The 23,492-nt window shown below is 32.7% G+C and overlaps 2 protein-coding genes across 2 annotated transcripts; one reads left to right on the forward strand and one right to left on the reverse strand.

Moving 5' to 3' along the window:
* Positions 1–3,932: 3,932 nt before the first annotated feature.
* LOC105972507 (cyclic dof factor 1) lies at positions 3,933–6,146 on the reverse strand. The gene is made up of 2 exons (XM_012997467.2): positions 5,789–6,146; positions 3,933–5,278 (listed from the first exon to the last, which is right to left on the reverse strand). The coding sequence occupies exons 1-2, from the start codon at positions 5,972–5,974 to the stop codon at positions 4,313–4,315; spliced, it is 1,152 nt and encodes a 383-aa protein (XP_012852921.2). The 5' UTR covers positions 5,975–6,146; the 3' UTR covers positions 3,933–4,312.
* Positions 6,147–21,574: 15,428 nt separating this feature from the next.
* LOC148771240 (uncharacterized) lies at positions 21,575–22,408 on the forward strand. Its single transcript, XM_088817671.1, has 3 exons — positions 21,575–21,747; positions 21,957–22,018; positions 22,176–22,408. The coding sequence occupies exons 1-3, from the start codon at positions 21,663–21,665 to the stop codon at positions 22,311–22,313; spliced, it is 285 nt and encodes a 94-aa protein (XP_088673797.1). The 5' UTR covers positions 21,575–21,662; the 3' UTR covers positions 22,314–22,408.
* The last annotated feature ends 1,084 nt before the right edge of the window (positions 22,409–23,492 follow it).

The raw sequence follows: 23,492 nt of genomic DNA on the forward strand, positions 1-23,492 counted from the left end.
ACTCAAAACATATATATAAAAAGATATTTAAACATAGTTATATCTCCATCATGTATATATCCTGATAAAATAATAAAAGTTTAATAATAATAAGATAATAATACAATAAATATCCTTATAAAATATAAATAAGAAGACAATTTTTTTGAATTTACATTTATTCTTGAACATTCCTAGCATACATCATTAGTTTTTTAATAATAACAGTTAACATAAACAAAATAAAACATAAAATCATATTTGGTTGATTAAAATTCCAACTTTTATTTTGAATTATATATTAAAAAAAAAAAAAATCGATTTTTGCCACCGAAGTTTGACTCGCCATATAGGTTTGACCGCCTTAGACTGTCTCGGACCGCCTCAGAGGCAAAAAACCGATTTTTCAAACCTTTACACTAAAATCGTAAATGTTTTTGACCGCCTCCGCCTCGGAGACCGATTAATCGGCCGCCTCGACCGATTTTTAGAACACTGATTGTAATAAAAAAATACAAAAATAGTGAACTGTAATTATATACTTTTTAATTTTTATACTATTATTATAATATTTTATATTATTTAAATAAAAAAACAATATATAAAAAATAAAAAAAAAATTAAAAGAAGGCTTACGAGCCGGCTCGTGAGTTTACATACAACTAAGAAAACGGTTAAACTTGAGCTCGAAAAACTCGAATTCAAATTCAAGTTTTTTCGAGTCTGCTCAGCTTGTTTACCACCGCTATGCCCAACCCATCAGTTTTTCACCTAAAATTTTGAACGGACTAAAAAATGATAGTCAGGCGCCGATTGAACTGACAATTTTGAAATGGTAATTGAAAGAGCAGGTGAAAGATGTTATGTTTTTTAACCGTAAAGGTCGATTTTGACCCTGAATTGAATATCTTTATCATTTCGTAGCTAGCCTTTTGTAAATGAAATTCGACTTTGGGTGTTGATTGTTATTAAAATTTTAAATTAAATTGTTCTTGTTATCTTGATCAACACTGTCAAATAATTATTTATTTCAAGAACTCCTAACTTTTTTATTGAGAAAGTGACACCCTCCCGATTCGCTTTATGCTCAAATACTATCCACATCTCCCTTTATCATCATTTTCTTTTCTTATTTATTCTATAATTTGAATATTTTATACCATTAATCGGTGAAGTTCCGAAATTACATTCCTCTTTTTATTCCTAGTAACATTTACGCACGAACTTGCATATACCTACGTTTTAAAATAAATATTGTTTTAGGTTAGAAAACTTCCACATACTGTCCTCTTACGTTTAAGCACAACATTTGCATGCATGAGTAGCTTAACTGGTTTTAGAGGTGGTAAGTTATTATAAGAGTCTAGAACCAAGTGCTGGAAGCTGCAATGTGGGAATTTCAACTTCAATTTCAGTTGGTTCCCTGTAGGCATCAGGCCCAAGTTCGCTTCCCTAACGAGCCTTTGAGTCTATAATTTTCATCCTCCATTAAACCTATTGGACCAGGGGATGGGGGCCCTTGAGGCGATAAATTTCGTCTTTTGACACAAATTTAAGCAAAACATGTATCTCAACCAAGTTTAATTGGAATGGTCACAAGTTGAATTGAATAATTTCAATTGATTGACATAAATTGCAAAGTGGAGCTTGACTTTTAATGTAAATTACTAAATTAGTTTTCTTTCCGTTTCCACTTGTTAAGGAATGACCAAAAAGAGCACTAAATATAGGATGGAGGAAAGGTTCCAAGAAAAGTTATGTAGTGGGAGATTGACTTTTCATTTTCCAAGTCTTCATGTGACACTAGTATTTTTTTATAGGCCTACTATTATAAGTTTACTACTGTATTACAAATTACAATAATTAAAATCCGATTTTAAATGTGATATTGCAACAATATCTATTCCTAAATTCCTACTATGTAGTCAATATGACTTGATAGTAACGAATGCCCTTCAAACCGAATAACTCTATGAAATTACATCGATACCGAACGAGCGCCTGGGAAGTTTATAAATTCTAATAAGTGTTTAGTCATTAAAAAAAGGAGTTTATATAGATTAAATATAAGAAATAATTTGGTAAGAACTTATATACTTGTTTAAACAAAATGATAAAGAGACCCCAACTTATATTTGAAAAAAAATATAAATTTATTTTATTAAAGTCATCATGACTTACATCTTAAAAGCTGAATGATGTTAAATTTTTTTCCAAATTTCGCAACAACATTTTAAATAAGATCTAATATTTCTACAAATTTCACAAATATTTTAAAGTATGTGTAAACTGTTCATTGAGTACATCCAGCTTACAAAACCGTACGAGAAATATAAATTACATTAAATTAATTATATGTGACGAATAAAATGTTGACAAAAAATTGGATAAAATGACACGTCATTTTGCTCATCTATTATGCTTTGAACAATCTTAGTTATTTTACCCATTCAAATAGTGAAACTTGGCACGTGCGAAGAAGGAAATAATCTCCAAAAAGTGGAAGGGCAAAAACGGAAATAAACAAAAGATAAAAGAAAGCCAAAAGCATTTATTGGGCACACTTTATGCATATGGAATTTTGGGACCCCAAAACAACTAATCTTATTCAATATAAATATGTGGCTTACATTTGCTCAACCAAGAAAAAATATCTCAGTTGCTGAGCCACTACTTCCACATATATTTTCATCCTTCTTTTAAAAGTCAATAATTGGCACTTTTATAGTTGGGTAAATAGCACATAAGCCCCCGTGGTTTGAGTTTTATGCACATGACTCACAGTACTTTTAATATAAGCACATAACCCCCTCTGGTATTCCACTTGGTAAATAACCATGTACATTAGGAAGATGAATTTTTTGAATGTACAAGGGTTTATGTGATTATATTAAAATACAAGGGGTCATGTGTTATATTAAAAATACAAGGGGTCATGTTTCACAAAGTTCAAACCATAGGGGATGTAAGTGCTATTAATTTTTTTATTTTCAAATAATAATTTATTAACATCACTTGCCTTTGAGGGGAAATGATCCAATTAAGGTGCCAGCTGGATAATGTATCACTGTTGTCTATATACAGTCTGTCTTATGAGTTTCAAGATAAATGAAAATTCATTTTAATTTTTTTTCATGTGAAATTGTCTGAATAATCATTACCTAATTGAAATAACATGTAAGATTTATTAAGCCCTCCAAATCATGTGTTTCTACAACTAGTGCTGTTTTGAAGTATTATAACATATGTCAAAATTGAATTTTTTTCCGTTTTTAATATTTTATTTTGATAGCTATCTAATGTGTTCATTATATAAATAGAAAAAAAACATGATTATTTAGATTGGATAGAGGGCAAAATAGTACATGTACATCTGCCCCCTTTTTTCTGTTGTTGTTTGGTTTTGAATAGGGTAGCTACTTGACCTTTTGCAAATCAACGAGGGAAAAAAATCTTATATATCATCACAATTCATTTTTTTTAATATTATATATATATATATATATATATATATATATATATATATATATATATATATATATATATACTCGTCTGAGTTTGGCAGCAATTGTGCATGTGGGGAGACTCGGTTATGGACAGTCCACAATCAAATGTCGTGGGCGCTTATATGTACTGAATGCACTATTGAGCTTACGTCTTATATGTACTGAATGCACTATTGGACTTACGTCTTTTCTAACACCAATTAATTTGAAGACAACTGAAATATATATTTTGAATATCCATGCTGGTACGATTGGATGAATAGTAAATATTTACCGGGCGTATGTAACATAAATTTCACTAAGCAAAAAGTCTAATGAAGAAAAGTCTATTAAAGACACCTGCAAGTTGCAAAAAGAGAAGTCTTTATGTATAAAGATAATGCAAAAGGGAGAGAGCCACTTTTGCCTAACAAAAGTTCCTTACACAACTAATTAAGACAGTTAACAAAATTCTAAACACCTATTCATCCATTCTTGCTCTTTATCCTCTGTTAAAACAAAAGTACTTCTCTACAAACTTATATATACATGGGTGGAAAAAGCACCACAAATTCATCAAAAGGTAAAAAAGAAAGAAAGGCATCTTCTTATTGTTACAAGAAAAAAAAGCTGGAAAACTAGCTCGTCCGAGAAGCCGATAACATGTTAAATACAGTCACAATTCCAAAACCCGTGTTTTCATCTTCTATTCCAAAATCACAAATACGCACCACCTATACATTTTACGGTGTCATTGATTCATGTTTTTGAGACGTAATGTATATCGATGATTTCAGAATAGGAAGAAACAAAACACCATTCGAAGTAGCGGGCCACGTTTCTTGAATCTACGCACCCTCTTGGAATGTTATCGAACGAGACAAAGCCGCAGGGTTAGCCTGCATCGCCGCCGAAGCCGAAACCCTAATTTCCTTTTCGCCACCACTCTTCGGTTGCAAGGCCTTGAAAAGACCTTCCCTATTAACGGAATTATATTTAATCCCCAAAGTTTCCCATATCGAACTCTTTGCAGCTTCCTCCGGATCGTCGATCCTCAATGTTTTCGGAATCACAATCGAATTACTTTCCGAACCCTTCTCGGAAACCTTCGGATTAATCAATTCACCGTTTCTCGAGTGCTTCCCTAACGGCGAAGTGGGTCCCGTTTGATCCCCAGATACCCACGGCATATTCCAACCCCAGTAAGGTGCGGGCGGGTAAAACGGGATAGGGTAACCGGGCGGGCAAAGGGTCGGTAACGGAACGGGGTAAGGCCAAGGAACACCCGGAATGCAATGAACGGGGTACGGAAACCCGTTCATGTTATTTACAGGTACATCCGGCGCGTTATTGGATCCGCACGCGACCTGTTTCTCCGAAGTATCCAAACCCGGTTCGAACGCGGGCGGGTCGGGGCCGAACGAGAGGATGGCGGGGTTAGGTTTCAGGGCGTTATCGGAAATTGTTATGAGGTGGCAATGGGGGGCGGAGTTCTTGTTCTTTCTCCGGCCGGCCCCCACCGGAACGTTCCTCATGGTGCCGCCAGCTGTCCAGTACCGCTGACAGCTCTTGCAGAAGTGGCGGGGTTGACTGACGTTGTAGTTGTTGTAGTAACAAAATTTGGTCTCCATGCTGCTGCAACGGGGGCAGGGGAGGATTTTGTCCGGCTTTTTTAGGGTCTTTTGTTGGCCGTCCGTTGGATCGGGTTGCTCGTTTTCAGCCTTTGGATCGTCTTCGTTGATTGATGGAGTTTCGGGATTCTCATCGGACTCGTTATGACAGTTGCGTGGCTCCTTAGTTTCAGGGAGTTGGTCCTAAAGTTTTGAAGATAATTGCAATTTTTAGACAAACTATCATTCCACCAATAGAAAGTTGTTACCACAAAAAAGGAAAAATAAAAAAAGGAGAAGATTATATTCCTACAGCTTTTGATCCAAGTGCCAATAATATATGATAAAAGAAACAAAGGCAGTGAAAATGACTTTGGTTTTAATCAAGTACAAGAACACATCTCTAATTGGGAATTTACCCTTTACAGAACAACCATAGGAATTTTCTAAATAGCTTGTCTTTTTTTTTTTTAAATTAATTAATCCCTGTTTTACTCATAATCTAAGAACACAAACCAATTAATTCAAGGAAAATAAATAAATTAATTCAAAGGATTTTTTTGATTGATCTACAAAGGCAAAAAAGGGGAATAAAAAATCGAACGAAGAAATTAACCTAATTTATCAATTCCCAAAATTAAATAAAAACAATAATTAATCCAGATACATTTGCAAAATTCCAGTGTGTGTGTGTGTGAAAAAAATAGTAATTACCTCAGCATCAGATCTTCCGACCTCTCCCGCCTCTCCTCCGCCGCCATCAGAGTCGACGACGGCGCCGCCGCCTACTCCGCCGCTCCCGCTGTTACTTTCGTCGGAGGAATCGACGCCGGCGACAAATCCGCTGTTCTCCGGCAACACAATCATCCTCCCAAACAACTTTATCTCCGGCTCCTTCATCTCCTCCGGCGACTACCAGTTCAAGCAGTAAAATCGTGAAAATGGAGAAAAATAAAATAAAATTAAATAAAATTAAAAAAGATAAGGAAAAAGGAGGGTTCGTTGGGCAATGGCAATATTAAAACATGAATATTTGATCTCTTAAAACCTAAAATCTGATACAAAAACACACAGGGGGTGGGGTGGGGTTTGGGGGTATAAAGATGTGGGGTGCCACGTCAGCGGGGGCCGAATTTTCTGAGCCACAAGTTTTTCTTTTTGTGGGGCCCGGTGAAATTTATACTAGATTCGGAGTTGCACGGAAATTACGGTGCTACCTTGGGGGTTTTTTCTTTTTTCTTTTTTAATTTTTTTCCGGGTGCACAAAAAATCTCTGTTCTTTTATTTTGAAACACCTGTTAAGTAAAAGTGACGTGGATGGATGAGATTGGGTGGCAGTGGATTTTCAGTTTGGACTTGAGTTCAGGTGATGAGAGAGTGAACGAATCTCGACCAATCATTGTTTGACTCTTCTTTGAACATTCGACGGCCATGATTAATAATATCTCTAGTTGGATATTTCGATTTCCCCCTATTTTTTCCGACAAGATATAATTATAAGAAATAAATTAATAAACTAATAATAGTAATAATAATAGTAAATAATAAATATTAAATGCCCTGTCAGCAGCATTTATGGCTCGTATGTTCACTGACAGTCAAAAAACCGGAGAAAGCCAGTTAAATGATGACGATCGTCCGCATTACCATGGGATGTGCGGGAAGTTTACATAAGCGGCAAGTCGCAATTCTTAAGCTCATGTTAACGGTTCGAAATTTTCAATGTTTGGTTCGAAATATTCAATGATCAAACAACTGGTATTATACCGTCATGTTTTTCAACCACTATAAAGCGGTCACATTTTCCACTGGTATCATGTCGTCACATTTTCACTCGATAACATGCCACATATTTTCATAAAGTCGCAACGCTTGAAAGTCCTGGGGAACGACGCCCCAAAATATATGATCTATGGGTCGAGAATCTGGGAGGGTGATTGGCCGAGCTATTAAACAACGCCCCATACCCCCCCATTACTATCTGCAGGGTCAAAAATCCCCAAAGGTGATCATTTGAGCTCTTAACTCGACCCGACCCCTCAAACAATGTTGGACTTCTCTTCTCATCTTCGCTCATTATAGGACTTCTATTATGGCATTTGCCTATTAGGACTCTATTGTGGACTTTGCTTATTTGATTTTCCTATGGTTTACAATTATCGGATTTCTTCTCACTTATACTGAATTTCTATTATTGGACTTCTTTTGTGGAGCTCGTTTATGGTCTTTCCTTATGGAGCTCGTTTGTCGGACTTCTATTATTAGACTTCTTTATTGTGCTCGATTATTGGATTTTTCTTATGGATTTCGCCCTTCTCCTTTTATTCTCCAGTGAACCACTTCGTTCGATTCACTAGAGACTAAGGGGGTGTAGATGATTGGGGATATTTTTGGCAATCAATTGGGCAAAGATACAAATATTTGGTCTCAAAGAATTCTCTTTACTCGACAAATTATCTGGTGAATTATGGAAAAACGAATTAAACCTAACAATAAAATCCTACATGGAAATCCATCTAGGTCAAATGTCAATACTCATATATATTTTGAAACACTCTAGGTATCCCTTATAAATACGACTTAATTCTCCACCAAAATGTATGTTTTATTTTACGCATAATACGTACACGCTCCTTCACTAAACACACGTCTCTCTCTATTTTGTTATCTCTATCTTTTACTCTCTGTTGACTTGTCCTCCTCAACTAACTTGAACGTCAAAGTATCTAGCCGAGACTTAAACCCTGGGATTTCATATTTCGATGGCCGAGAAACAAGTGAGCGTGCTAGAAAAGAGCCATTTTTAATTGGGGTTAAATTTACTTCATATCATATTTCTTTGTGAAGAAAACCAAGATGCAAAAAAGAAACATGTGAGACTGAAACACATATATCGTAAACGAGCGAACTGAGACATAGTTGTCAAGAAACACTTGTTTTATTATGCATTACATATGTATTTTATTATACATTAATCGATATTTTCTTTTTGAGCCCTAAAGAATTTGAAGAAAATTAAAACAGGGTTGATTGAGAACCAATACATATTTTTTCTTATTTACTCTACCGTACCGGTATCATATTAAGTATTACTCTATCATTCATTTTTTTCTCATATAAAGTGTTACTTTAGAATTTCAAAATAGGACAGTTTTCTCTTGTCCAAATTTACCCAACACTAAGGATGTGATAAAGAGAAAATTAAGAGACACAAATGGATTGGTCAAACAAAATCTTTTACCCCAAAATCAAGACTTTTTCATTATTTTCTTAATTAGTGAGCAACAACCTTAAACAACCCTTACTATAAAATAAAGTTAGGAGTTAGTAACAAATTACGTGAATTCATATATTATTTATTAATTTGGTTTAGGACCACTTACAACTAATTATTATATTATAATTAGGGTGAGTTTGGTAGGGTCACAATACCAAATTTATTGTTTCATTATCGAAATTTTGGTAACAAAACACAATACAGCCATTCTTTAGAAAAATTGGGCATGTTAAATCTTTGATATAGTACAATATGATAATGGCAAAAAAATGTTCAAGAAATTGTCCTCATAACAAAAAAGTTTTGTGAAGAGGGACTTGTAATAAATTTCTTTTTATTTTTAATTTGTAAAATATAAACATGTGAGAGCCATGAGTGCATGTCCCACACTTTTGAAGTAAATGAAAATGACAAACTTCATTTGGATAAGTACTTGGAAATCTCTTTCATAATATTCAACTCTGAAAATGAAAATATATAGCAACTATTTATTATTTCATCCATTCTTAAAAACCTACATACACACAAATAGATCGAACAAATATTCTCACTGATATAATCTAAAAACTTTAAACAACCACAAATTAATTTTCGATGTCGGTTAAATTTGTCAAGTACAGTTAAACCTTTATAAATTAGTACAGTTGAGACCAGTACAATCTTATTAATTTAGTGGAAAATTAAGTAATTGAATTAATAATTTAGCTTGTTATCACCGAGTAAAAAATATTATTTAATCAATATTATTAATTTATCGAAGTTCTATTGCAGAGGAGACCATAAAAAATGAAAAAATGAAATAGAAAAAAAATGAAAAAAATTGGATGGTAGTTTTTTTTCTATTTATTTATTTATATGTAAAACAAAAAGAAATAAAGCAAAGGCATTTCCTTATTGCAAATGGCGTTTATTGTTCATAAATAAAGCCCAATGTGACTCTTAGCAGTTTTCCCCTTAATGAGATACCGGCCCTTCTTTGCAAAGTGGAGAGATGTGTTAGGCCCAAAGCTTAAATTTGAGGTCCCGAATTTATTTTCGGTTTTTTTGTACGACATCGCACGATTGTTGTATCCAAGGTTCTAAAAAGCGATTATGGGATCCGAGGTGGTTAGGGACCGCCATCAGATAAATCGGCGCGTCGGAGATCAATCGGAAATCAATCGATTTTTAGATTTAGTGTACAATATTTTTAAATATCTCCCTACCTTTAAAAGCATGAATGTTTTATGTTTCTTAACTTTTTTGTGATACATATTCTACCCTTATTAGTAAGTTATTATATATGTATGTATATTACATATTGTTATGTACGTAAAAATATTATTTATATTCCAATCAATACATCCAATTAATATATTTGCACTTTACTGCTCTCTCTCGGTCTCTCTTTGTTTTTTTTTTTTTGTTTTTTTTTTGTTTTTTGGTTTTTTTTTTTTTTTGGTTTTTTTTTATTTAACACATAGACAAAAGTAATGTTTGGGAACTTTGTATTCCATTTATTGGATAAATCAAATTCGACTAGGATTTATGGATCATCGGAAAATGATATTTTTCTAATAATCCATAAAATATTTTTAATGGCGTGATTTAGTTTCATGATTTACATCTCAAACCTCTAGAATATTTTTATTTATTATTTTTTTATTTGATATAAATTTATAACTTTTCTTTTATCGAAATATGTAAATTAAATAAACATATTTAGAAATAAAGAAATTATATGAAACTTTTAAAACCCGTAAAATGAAACTACATTTGATTTAGTATGTCTTTGTAATATTTTTTTCTGAAAAGAATATGATAAGATCGATGATAATTTCATAAAATGTTATGCAAGTGACAAAACCAATATAATGATATTATAAAAAACAGTCACTAAAAATTTTGGTAGTAATATGTCTATTTTAAATATTTAGCTTATATTTATTCGGTAATGAAGGAATCTGTAGCATTTTTCTTATATCAGGAACTCTGTGTTGCATATTGTTTTTTCTAGGTTTTATTTATTGCAATTTGTTGAATTTTTTCTGGATGTTCATGCATTTCGTTATAAAATTCCGAAAAAAAAGTGAAAACATTGTGAAAAATCCCATTATATCCGAATTTGGATCAAGAGATTATAAATTAATGCAATTTCTGAAATTTCCGAAATATTTATAATATAATGTTCATTGGAAAACTCTTGAAATGTCACTCTAAAGAAAAGACATTGTTGAAATTTACTGTATAAAAATAGTTACAGTAACAAAAAAAAAATTAGTATATTTTGTAGTATACTAATAGATCCGTAACATTAAAATTATAATACTAAAAAGTAATTAATATACATTATTATTTATTAACTTGTTTTCTTTTTATGTTTTTTTACATAATTGACTATGGTTAAATCATATTATCACTTATACTAATAAAATCCATAAATAACGATAAGTACATGAAATTTAAGAATTTATTTTACCTCGATATTTTAAAATCAATCTTAGTCATTCACAACTATTTCATCTTATTTTAGACTGAGATTTAAGAATTTATTTTACCTCGATATTTTAAAATCAATCTTAGTCATTCACAACTATTTCATATTATTTTAGACATATTTATTATATATTGGTTATTATTATTTATTTTTAATTTTATTTTGTTCTTTCTAAATAATTCTTAAGTAAGTTGATAATGTTCACTTACATGTCTATGATATGTCACTGAAAAACTCTATTATGAGTTTTATTTAAAATACATTTTATTTAATAATTTAAGAAAATAAACTTCAACTTTCAAAATAAATCATAATATATGAAAAGATTATCATACTTTTAATATAACATAATATAAATATTATTAATAGTATTAGTAAATAATAATTCGTTTGAGTTTGTATTATTCTATTTTCATATTTGTGGAATATCCGTGATAAAAATTATATGAGAGCTAATTTAAAAATTGAAACTACTTTAGGTATCTAATGCTTAACTTAAAATAAAATGATTTATTTTAAAATAAAGTTTTACAAGTGTTAGAATTTATTTCGTGCAGATATAAATTATTTGTGTCAGATTCAGTTTTTCGTTACTGTTGCGTGAAGTTGCAACAGTTCGTGAAGCAGTTCGTAAAAACAGAAATAAACGAGACACAAATTTTAATGTGGTTCGGATACAATTGTACCCTACATCCACGGAGATCTGCAAATAAAATTTACTAATTTTTAGTTTTACGAATACAATAGTAGGACTTAATCAAAATACAAAGACTCCATCTTTGTTGACGCCGTTCTTGTAAACTACGTTGAATTACAAATCTTCAATTTGCAGCACGTCCCTTGCTCCGCACGGTTGAACTCCCTTCAACGCTGAATCCCTCAGTCGGCGGATCGATCTCCTCATGAGATCTGTTTAAGCCCCTCTCCCAAAGAACCGATCTTCTTTTTATATAGAAGAAGCAAACTTGTGATACTCCTTGAATCTTGGTGTCTTCACCACAAAGCCTTGAAGCCGGTATATTTTCTATGAAAAGAACGTATCACGATGAAGCAATAAAAACGAGAGGAAAAAAAATATTTTATGTTTAACTTCACTCGATAAACAGGACGCCAATAAAATAACGAGAGTAAAGAAAAATATCCTGTGTAAATTTTTCTCTCCAAGAAGACGTAAGATCTGAGGCGCCGTGTTGCTGTATTTATACTTCTATAGATGATAAGAATCCTACAAGGAAATAGAGTCCATTAGGGTTAGGAAACTCTTAATTACGTAGGAAATAATATTTTCAATACAAGGAAACTCTTTAGAAGAATAATTCCTATTATAAATCAATTAATGACAAATTAAAAGAATTAAAAGCTACAAGGACTCTTCCCTTCTTTAGCTCACGGTATATGCAAACTTGTGGCACAAGTTTCATTAATTCTCGTATAATTAGAATCCCTTTGTCGATTATTGATTATAATCAGTTTCCCCCCCTGAGTAAAAAACCTGAAAATAAAACAATCAGATGATAGACGGAAGCAATAAAACTAAGTATCATCCTCAGCATTTAAAGGAACAGCTCATCATCATTATCTCTTTCAGCAACAAGAGTGGCATGAACTGCTGTAGCAGTAAGTGCCACAGTTAGAGCAACTGTTCCCACACTAGTGGCTTCGGCAGGTGGTTCACAACGGAGTCAGCTCCCCATGCATGTGTTTCTCCCCTTGTAAATGATCCTTAGGCAGCTCCTCTTGTAAATGACTTCATTCTTGTGAAGATCTAAACCAATTAATGACAATAAACACAATATTAAAAAGGTGAAATTCCTTCTATTTTGGAGATACACGTTCAGGTGATTAATATGGAGAGATAATTTATTTATTCTCAAATTATCTAATGAGATAACTAAGGAAAATATGTTCCTCATATTAATACACATCTCCATAGAATTCTACTCTGTGTTGTGGACTTAGAATCCCACGAGATTCTAACACTCTCCCCCTTTGGCATTGATTGGTTAGAATATTAACTCCCCCTAAATATATGATACCTGCATGAACAAGGGTTAGCAAATTCAGTATAACATCTGCACATATAAACTGTTGCAACAGTTTATCAAACAGTTCATCAGATAGTGTACAATTGTTCAATTAAGCAAAGAACAATAAAATATATGCAGTAGCAGAATCAACTTCCCTTTACAATGAATTCCTCCTTATTTGTCTTGTATTTCTGTAATATTCCAACAACTGAATGATGCATTATCTCAACAGTTGTCTGAACTCCCCCTGCATTCATGTACTGTTCCAGCAACTGTCTGATGCACTGTCGCAACAGTTGTCGGAACTCCCCCTGTGTTCATGCCATCGTTACTGTTCTTTTCTCCCCCTTTCTGGGCAATCACCATGCATAGATAACGCAACATGGACTAATGATCTTGATGATTCGAGCAAGCTGTTCAAACACTTAACAAAAAGATCAAACGAAGAGAGAATCTTGAAAGTAAGTGAGAAGAATCACCATACATAACATGCACACAAAGTCACAAACCCACAACTCAATACCACAGGATAATTGCAATGCGAAAATCAAAGGATAATGATATCAAATCCAACATTAAATAACAAAGACTACAGACTTTGCCAAACTTCATACGAAACGTAGAAATGTGAGTAGTAGGCCCAATAGATCCGGTTGCAACAAAAGATCAAATTTAACCGGCACATAAACAAAAATCCCGTCTCTCCCTCTCTCTCTCTCTCTCTCTCTTTTTTTTTTTTTTTTTTTAAATAATGCCTAATGCAAGACAAGAAGTAAACATGAGAAATAAACATGAGTGAAGAGACATATGCGAATAGGATACTGCATGGACAAACAAAACATATGGTATTTATCTTCACATTTACGACAAGCGCAATCCCCAAAAATCCGACTGCCAATGCAACCAATAAACTTAATAATCTCAAGTCAAACACAAAGATGCTCTTATTAGGTAGCGTACACACACGTCTAATGGTAGCTTTTTCCCATGAAAAACAGAGCAATTAAAAGGAACGAGATTATGGTGGTCGTGCAATGTGTAGTCCCCTGGGCTTTCTAATTGAGCTTTGTAGTAAGTGTTCGGTCAAGTGGTTTACTGGCTCGACTCAACTAGGCTTCGAACTATTCACTGACCATATGTATAATTTATATTGGCCATGCAATGTGTAGTCCCCTGGGCTTTCTAATTGAGCCTTTTAGCGAGCTTTCGACCACGTGATTTACTGACTCGACTAAAAAAGGCTTCGAACTATTCATTGACCAAATGGTTGTAGATATATATATTAGTAACAGTTATTCAAGAGTAACTTTCACTCATTAAAAGAGGCAGCTTTTCCCTATAAAAACATCCAACCATGACAAGACTATTCAGAGAAATAAATAAGTTGGAGCCTTTTAAGTAATCATTTTGGGAATTGGTGAAGTTCTACCCCACAAAGTTTAGAAGTACACGAAGTATCAAATTCACATTTGTCTCAATCATATGCAGTATGCTTAATGCAGGTCCTATATAAGATGCAAAAACATATGAAGTGTCCTACCACTAACTGTTGCAAGTCTGGACACACAGACTGTTGCAACAGTTCATGCAACTGCATCAGATTAAACAACATAAATTCCAAGCGATTTTCGCAAGGAATCAAATCTCTGTGCATCAAGGGTTTTTGCAAAAGCATCAGTTAATTCATTCTCCGTTGCAGCATAATCAATTTAGACAACCCCCTTTTCAACCAAGTCCCTTATGAAACGATGACAAATATCAGTAAGCTTAGTTTTCGAATGCTGAATTGGATTCATAAACTTATTTTTCGCACACAAATTATCACAATTCAGATTAACAAAGTTTTTATTCCCCAAACTAGCTTTGTCACCAGAGCTGTTGGAACAGTTAGTACTATCATCACATGATTCTAAAGAAGTAATGGCAGATAAAGAATTAAGATCAGACTTCTTTACCCAGATTTTTTGTTGAGTTTCATTCACTAAATCAACCTTTATCTTGGGTTTTTGAGACGACACAAAAGTGTGATCAATTTTAGCGGAAAGTGGTGAGCGGGCCATTATTCTTTTAACCATTTTCAAGTACTTAAAACACCTGGGTCGTATATGACCAGGAACATGACAAAAATGACAGGTAGGGACAAAAATTTTTATTTGAAATGGCTATGTTGGTGCAACTTTCGCAACAGTCTGTGAAACAGTGGATTGCTTAACAAAATTGATTTTTCTTTTAGGATTTTCTTTCTGTTTCGATGCACCAGTAGATAGCTGGTTACCCCCTATACCTATACGACCGTAGTTCGGCTGATTTTTGTTCAAAATTTCATTCAAAGTTACTCTACCAGTATTAAACTTAGAAATAAGATCTTGGGTTTGAGCAAATTTAGCCTTCAAGCTATCTATATCTATACTAGAAGAAATAACATTTTGTTCAAGAGTAGAAATTCTTACCTTCAACACTTTATTTTCCTCTATGAGAACATGCTTATCCTTTTCAAGGCGCTTATTTACCTCAGACACTTCAAGCCACTTCCGGTACATTTTTTCATATACATCTTTCACCTCTTCGAGGGTTGGCTCTTCATCATCACTACTGCTTTCAGATTCACCTGCAAAATTAAATGGTGAAGTCAGACTATTGTCCTTATTTGAAGATAATTCATCATACCTGAGTTCTGTTGGACAGGCTGTTGCAACAGTTTCAGCGACAGTCTCTTTGCACTTGCTTATCTAAGTAGCTTCAGCGTATTGATATCCCTCACTTCTTCGATTGCTGCAACTCTGTAAGCAAATCTTTCTGGTAATGAACGTAGTGCCTTTCTTACCAATTTCGTTTCCGAGTTTTGTTCACCTAGTGCATACGATTCATTTGAAATGTCACACAGTTTAGCGTGAAAATCAGCAATCGTCTCGTCCTCGTCCATATGAAGACTCTCAAATCTTGTGGCTAGCATCTGCAACTTAGATGTTTTAACAGTTGATGTGCCTTCATACGTCACATGTAGGATCTCCCATGCCCTTTTTGCTGATTCACACGATGCTATCAGTTTGAACTGATTGTCACAAACGCCACTGAAAATTGAGTTTATCGCCCTCGAGTTGTAATTGGCAAGTAATATCTCTTCATTAGTCCATGCATCTTCTGGTTTTACCGTTTGCATACCATCTGTTCCTTTAGCCACGGGCGGGGTCCAACCAGTCACGATAGCACGCCAAGCTCGTTCATCAACTGACTTGATGAACATCTTCATCTTCGATTTCGAGTAATAGTAATTTGATCCATCCAAGAGAGGTGGTCGTACTGTAGACGCTCCTTCACGATGAAGCATATCTGCACAAAACAAATTAAAAAATTAAATCCCAAAATCATACTAAGTGTATCTAGTGACAGGCTCTTGATGCCAATTGTTAGAATTTATTTCGTGCAGATATAAATTATTTGTGTCAGATTCAGTTTTTCGTTACTGTTGCGTGAAGTGTTGCAACAGTTCGTGAAGCAGTTCGTAAAAACAGAAATAAACGAGACACAAATTTTAATGTGGTTCGGATACAATTGTACCCTACATCCACGGAGACCTGCAAATAAAATTTACTAATTTTTAGTTTTACGAATACAATAGTAGGACTTAATCAAAATACAAAGACTCCATCTTTGTTGACGCCGTTCTTGTAAACTACGTTGAATTACAAATCTTCAATTTGCAGCACGTCCCTTGCTCCGCACGGTTGAACTCCCTTCAACGCTGAATCCCTCAGTCGGCGGATCGATCTTCTCATGAGATCTGTTTAAGCCCCTCTCCCAAAGAACCGATCTTCTTTTTATATAGAAGAAGCAAACTTGTGATACTCCTTGAATCTTGGTGTCTTCACCACAAAGCCTTGAAGCCGGTATATTTTCTATGAAAAGAACGTATCACGATGAAGCAATAAAAACGAGAGGAAAAAAAATATTTTCTGTTTAACTTCTCTCGATAAACAGGACGCCAATAAAATAACGAGAGTAAAGAAAAATATCCTGTGTAAATTTTTCTCTCCAAGAAGACGTAAGATCTGAGGCGCCGTGTTGCTGTATTTATACTTCTATAGATGATAAGAATCCTACAAGGAAATAGAGTCCATTAGGGTTAGGAAACTCTTAATTACGTAGGAAATAATATTTTCAATACAAGGAAACTCTTTAGAAGAATAATTCCTATTATAAATCAATTAATGACAAATTAAAAGAATTAAAAGCTACAAGGACTCTTCCCTTCTTTAGCTCACGGTATATGCAAACTTGTGGCACAAGTTTCATTAATTCTCGTATAATTAGAATCCAAGGGATTCTAACAACAAGTATATGCTTATAATATATCATTGGAAAGCTCGTCAAATGTAGTTTTATACAAATTAAATTACATGAAAAATTTCAATACGTAGAGAAAAAATCAATATGAAGAAAATAAACTCTTGCCTTAGTATAAATATACCACATGAAAAGACATTTGATATTTAAACTACATTATTAAGCTATGTTAATTTATTATTTTCTTTTTTGTCATTACGCAATTGATCCTAACTAATTAATGGTATAACTTTGTAATAAGGGGCATAATAGGAAGCACAAAAATGTTAAGAAACAAAAATATATATTTTACCCTTAATTAGTAAGTTATACTAGATACTATTTATGGTTAGTTAAGTAAAAAAGTTATTGATATTTCAATCAATGCATTCAATCAATGTATCATGCTCTCCCCTAATTCATAATACGAATTTTTGTTTCACTTTATAGCATAATGAAAATTCATGCACATTTTCTCTTTCTATTATATTTCTATGGTTTTGTTTTGTATTTCCTCTACTTTTTCTTTATAGTAATTGCTTTCGTATTTTCCATTTTTCAACTGCACATCTCTATTTTTGAAAATAAATAAACCATAAAGTAACAATTGTTTTGGATTTTTGGACAGGCCAAAAGAAAGATGAGTAAATTACAACCACCTCTGATTTGAGGTATAATTACAAAAAAAATCTTTTTTTTTTCTTTTCGTATAATAGCATCCACATGTGTACATTGTATCCATCGTACACGTTCACCCTTACAGTGTCAAAATAAATTGTTTTTTTAGATTTCGTGGAATATTTCTTAGTCTATCCCCAATTCCCCATTTTACCCCGGCATAAGAGTCCCAATAAAATAGCTCATTTAAGACAAAAATGTTGTTAGGTAACATTTAAAATTTCAGAGGATTCAAGTATAATATATTTTCAGGTTAAAAAATATATTTGTAATTTAATTCCATGTGCAGCCGCCGACGGCTCTGAAGAGGGTGGGTAATTGAGGCTGAAAACGAAGATGAGTACTATATTCCTTGGTTTAAATTTTATCAACGACACTACCCAGATGACGATAATTGGGTACTCTTGCTATTAACATTGCGGTTTATGTGGAGGATCTAAATCTTTTGGTAACTCCTGAAGAGCTCATAAAGACCGCAAACTATTTGATGAAAGAATTTGAGATGAAAAATCTCGGAAGGACAAAATTTTGTCTTGCCCTCCAGATCGAGCATTTGTTCAATGGAATCTTCATCCATCAGTCCACATATAAAGAAAAAGATTCTAAAACGATTTTACATGGATAAATCTCATCCTTTGAGTAATCCTAAGGTTGTTCGATCGTTGGATATAAAGAAAGATCCATTCCGCCATAGAGAAGAGAATGAAGAATTACTTGGTCCAGAAGTACCTTATCGTAGTGCCATTGGGGGACTAATGTATCTTGCAAGTAACACTAGACCTGATATTGCTTTCTCAGTCAACTTATTAGCACCATAGTAATGCAACAAAATCAAGAAACTGTTAAATGCCTCAAATTACCACCATCCTTATATGTATATTGGAATAACCAATTTCCTTTTTTATGTTTGTATTTGCTATTTAATATTAAATATTTGTCATAACGATTTTTTGGACAATTTGAACAAAATTAAAATATGGAATAAGTTTAATGATATATTTTTTTATTTTTTTTGTTATGATTAAATTGGTTTTGAAATGAAATTGGATATCTAAGAGAACATGAATGTAAAAACACATATTGGAAAAGAAAGGAGCAATAAATTATGTAACTATGTTGGTTTGACGGTTGTGCTTTTGAAAAACAACATAGTAAAAAATTATGAAATCATGTTGCTTTAAGTACACATTATAAAATTAATTTTGTAGTTAAATATTACAATTAAATAATCCACACTTCTTGTATAAATATAAAATGTTGTTTCAAGTTACATTGTTAAAAATAAATAATCCACATTTTTTTTTGTTTCAATACAAAATTTTATTTTAAATCACATACATAATTAACATTATAAAATTAATTAAACACGTGCGAGGCACGTGCTTTTTTCTAGTTATTTATAAATACTTAAAATATATATTAAAAAATATTTAATCGTGATTCTAACCCCACCGCCATCTACCCCCGCCGCCCCTTAGCGCCCTCTCAATCTGTAGCAGCCGTCAGACAAGTGTGGCTTGTTTTGTGTTAGTAAGTTTTTTTGAAGTTCTTCTTTATTACTGGGGGTGGTTGACTTGGTTTTGGTTAAAGAAATTGGGTTGAAACTTGAAAAAAAAAATATTTTTTTCTGATTTATTGACCTGATATATCGGTTTGACCCGCCTCAAACAGCCACGCACCACCTCACCGTCCAAAAACCGTTTTTTCGAACCGTTTCACCAATATCGTAAATATTTACGACCGCCACCGGCCGATATATCGACCGTCACGACCGATATTTAGAACACTAGTTGTATATGCACTTGCCTCCATCACCATTCTTCACGATGATTCAGAAGTCGTGTATTTCATTCAGTGACGGAGCCACCCTTTGGCAAGGGTGGGCTTCAGCCCACTCTGAATTTTTAAAAATTTATACTATATATTATAACAATATATAATTAGCTCACCCAAATAGTTTAATTCAGCCAACTCAAGTAATTTAGTTTAGCCTATCCACAAAAAAAAAAAAGTATGTTTGTAGTTATTTTGTACAATTTTATGCTTACCCTACCTTATCTCAAATTCTTGGCTCTGCCACTGCTTTCATTTTCTGATATCGCCACCTCCTCAAAGCAGGCGTTGCTCTTTGTTTTTTTACGTTGAAATTCTATGTTTTGTCAATTGGACACTTGACATTCGTTTAAAAAATATTAAAAGAAAAAGAAAGAAATAGTAAAGAGACGAAATGGAATGATATGAACAAACTTTCTTTTTTGTATGACAAGTGTGTTTGAAAATTCATCATGTATAATAATCATGCATGCCACCACTTTAGCAAAGTTGAAATGCAAGATAATGATATATTTACTAATTTAATTTGTTTGCCATGACATAAAAGATGTGTTGGTCAAATTCAGGACATCATCAATTGAAACATTAGACAATATAAATCAAACTTCCTACATTTTAATGAAGGTGCCACTAGCTAGGTCTTAACTAATATATTTAGTTCACTTGGGATATAGTAGATCACGAAAAAATCTCTCTTGTTTGGATAATTACAATCATCCCTCATTTATATATTGTCGTATGAAAAAATCCCTTATTCAGTAGGTAAATTTGACACTGTAATGGTGGACGCGCAAGACAATATATAATTGAGAGAGAGTTGTAAATTACTAAAACAAGAGGTTTTTTTTTTTTAATTTGACTTCACGCCATGGGGTGGCGGTAATTTGCCCTAGAAATAACCAAAAATACGTTTACTTCTTTTGTATTTACAAGGATTTCCTAATATAAATGAGTATTCATATTAAAACTTAGCTTTTTTATCAACAAGAATACAGTTAAACCTCTATAAATTAATACAGCCGGGACCTACCAAATTCTATAAATTAATTTATCGAGGTTTTACTATGCATAACTCTCGATTTTAAATTTGATGTAATTTGTACTAAATTTATTTCCTTAAGCCTATATAATTTTCATGGGCTTCTATAAAAATTAAATATAAAGTGAACTAATTTAATGTCAATTCGGTGGGCGCAAAAACAATGGGACAAGAGAAGAGCTTGAGTCCACTTTAATCACAAGGAATAATCACCTATAAGTAGGTGTCTAAATGAGCTGAGTTGGGTTATAAGCCTCGTGAGTCGGCTTAATAAAAGTTCAAGCTCAGATTCGAAAAATATGAGCTGAAGCTCGAGCCTTCTGAGTAGTTGAACTTACTAATCTTTTAAATGAGCTCGAGTTTGAAAGCTCATAAGTTGCTCGAGGGTTTTTTTAAGTATCAATTTTTTAACATGAATACATAGATTTGAGGAAGTTCGATATGCTCAAGATCAAGGTTGAGCTCATAAAAATTTAGATTTGAGCAACATTGACTCAAGTTCGAGCTCATAAAATTTTACTTAAGCTCGAGTTGCGGCTCGAACTCGACTCGTTTACAGACCTAACTATTAATATCAATGAGTAAAAGGTAAATGTCATGATCCACTTCCATTTGTGGAATTATCTTTTTGCTCCCATTTTGACTTAATATAATATCATCATTTCTTCCACTAATTCCTAATTAATTAATTAATTAATTAAAATAAAGTCCAAGTACATGCATGCGCCTCTGTCCTTCATGCTTCTTGTCTACAGTTCACATTTGTTGACTTTTTTTACTATAAAAAAGTAGATGTTGAGATCTCCCAAGATTCTGCCATATATATATATATTTGTATGTTTAGCATTTGGTCTACACAAACACACATACGGAGAGAGAGAGAGAGAGAGAGAGAGAGAGAGAGAGAGAGAGAGAGAGAGAGAGCTGTATCAATAATGGCTGGTACTTGCATTAGACTAATGGTGGTTGCATTATGTTTTTCTTACAGCATTTGCATGAATGGCGCCATACCAATTACAAGTAATTAATCTATCTAGCTTGAATAATATATATATATATATATATATATATATATATATATATATATATATATATATATATATATATATATATATATATATATATACACACATTTTCCTTTGTAAAAAAAAGTTTCTCATCTTGTCATTTTTTTTTCTGATGAAAAATATTTCTTCCTGTTTTAATGAATTAATTTGCAATAATTGCAGGAAGCACAAATCTATTGAACAAACCTCAAAGTTATGAAGTTTCAGAAGGAGATCTCTTAGTGGTACAACACTAAATTAAACCAAATCTCTTTCAATATCATTATATATTTTTTCCGAAATTAAACAAAAATTACTTTTTAACAATAATATTTAATTTTTTTTGAGGAAATTTTTAGCAATAATATTGGATTAACTGAAAAAATGTATACATGTATGCAGGAAAACCCTAATAAGAAGGTGGAGAGTACTACAGGAGGACGAAGAATAGAAATGGAGCTCGACGATTATCCGGGATCGGGTGCTAACAATCGACACACGCCAAGGCCTCAACTAGGAAGAGGGTGCACTGATTGTTAAACACAAATCTTATTAAATGGTAATAGATATTTAAGTGTTATAATTATTTGATGTAATTAAGGTACTTTGTTCTTGTAAAAGTAAATGTCAACATAGTTTTGGTCCTTGGATATATATATATATATATATATATATATATATATATATATATATATATATATATATATATATATATATATAATGAATATGTTTGGGCTTTCCAAAAATTGGAAGCTCAATCAGCTAGGTAGGTAGGTGACTTAGAGAAATATAGTGCATGGTTGGATAAATTAATTAATGAGTTGTATTTTAGTTATTTAATTTCTGGTTGTGTTTGAAAAGTTAATTATTTATATATACTCTGTTTCTCTTTCTTTGCTTTGATGATTCTTTTGCATGTAAGAGAAATATTGAAGGCATCTGGTTTTAAATTTATGTGAAATTTATTTAGGATGATGTAATGGTCAAAAAAATAAAATTTAGGATGAATCTATGTGTGATCATTCAATAGTTAGCATATCTTCACAATTAGTTTTTTTTTTTTTTTTTTTTTTTTTTATCTTTTAATTTTAAATAATGATATTGGTTGGTTCGATTGCACAACTACAAAATTTGGTTCCGGAGGTGGTAAGTTGGTGCAACTACAAAATTTACGTTAAGGATGAAAGGTTAACAACTAATTATCTTCAGGAAATTTTATGCTACACGGACGCTAAATTGTTTACTCCGGGTGTTTGTTAACAATAGATTTTTGCACATAATGACAGACAAATTTATGTGTGTGTGTTTAGTAGGTAGTTATTTAAAACTCATCTACGGGTAACAAACTCTGCGTAAATAACCCATTGTAGCATATAAATCCCCTATTATCTTTTCTTTTTGAATTTTTTTTTAATTTTTTTATTTAAATAATGATATTGGTTGGTTCTATAACACCAACTTGCAAAATGTTTTATTAGATTCTTAAGTAAACCACTTTTAAGTGTTGTTAGTTAATATCTCACTCCACTTTCCAATTGTTTTATATACTATATGAGTGGGGGATGAACAAGTGCATCATTTTCAAGTGGTGGACACATCATCTTATGGGTCTAATTAATTTTCTAATCACTATTATATTTAAATAACTAAACTATTTTTTTTTTTAAATTATCATTTTTAATGTCTCTCATCAAAAAGCAAAATGAAGCAACTTGGCAA

Source organism: Erythranthe guttata, chromosome 4 (genome assembly GCF_056151865.1).
Source record: "Erythranthe guttata isolate IM_541 chromosome 4, IM_541, whole genome shotgun sequence".
Taxonomy (NCBI): domain Eukaryota; kingdom Viridiplantae; phylum Streptophyta; class Magnoliopsida; order Lamiales; family Phrymaceae; genus Erythranthe; species Erythranthe guttata.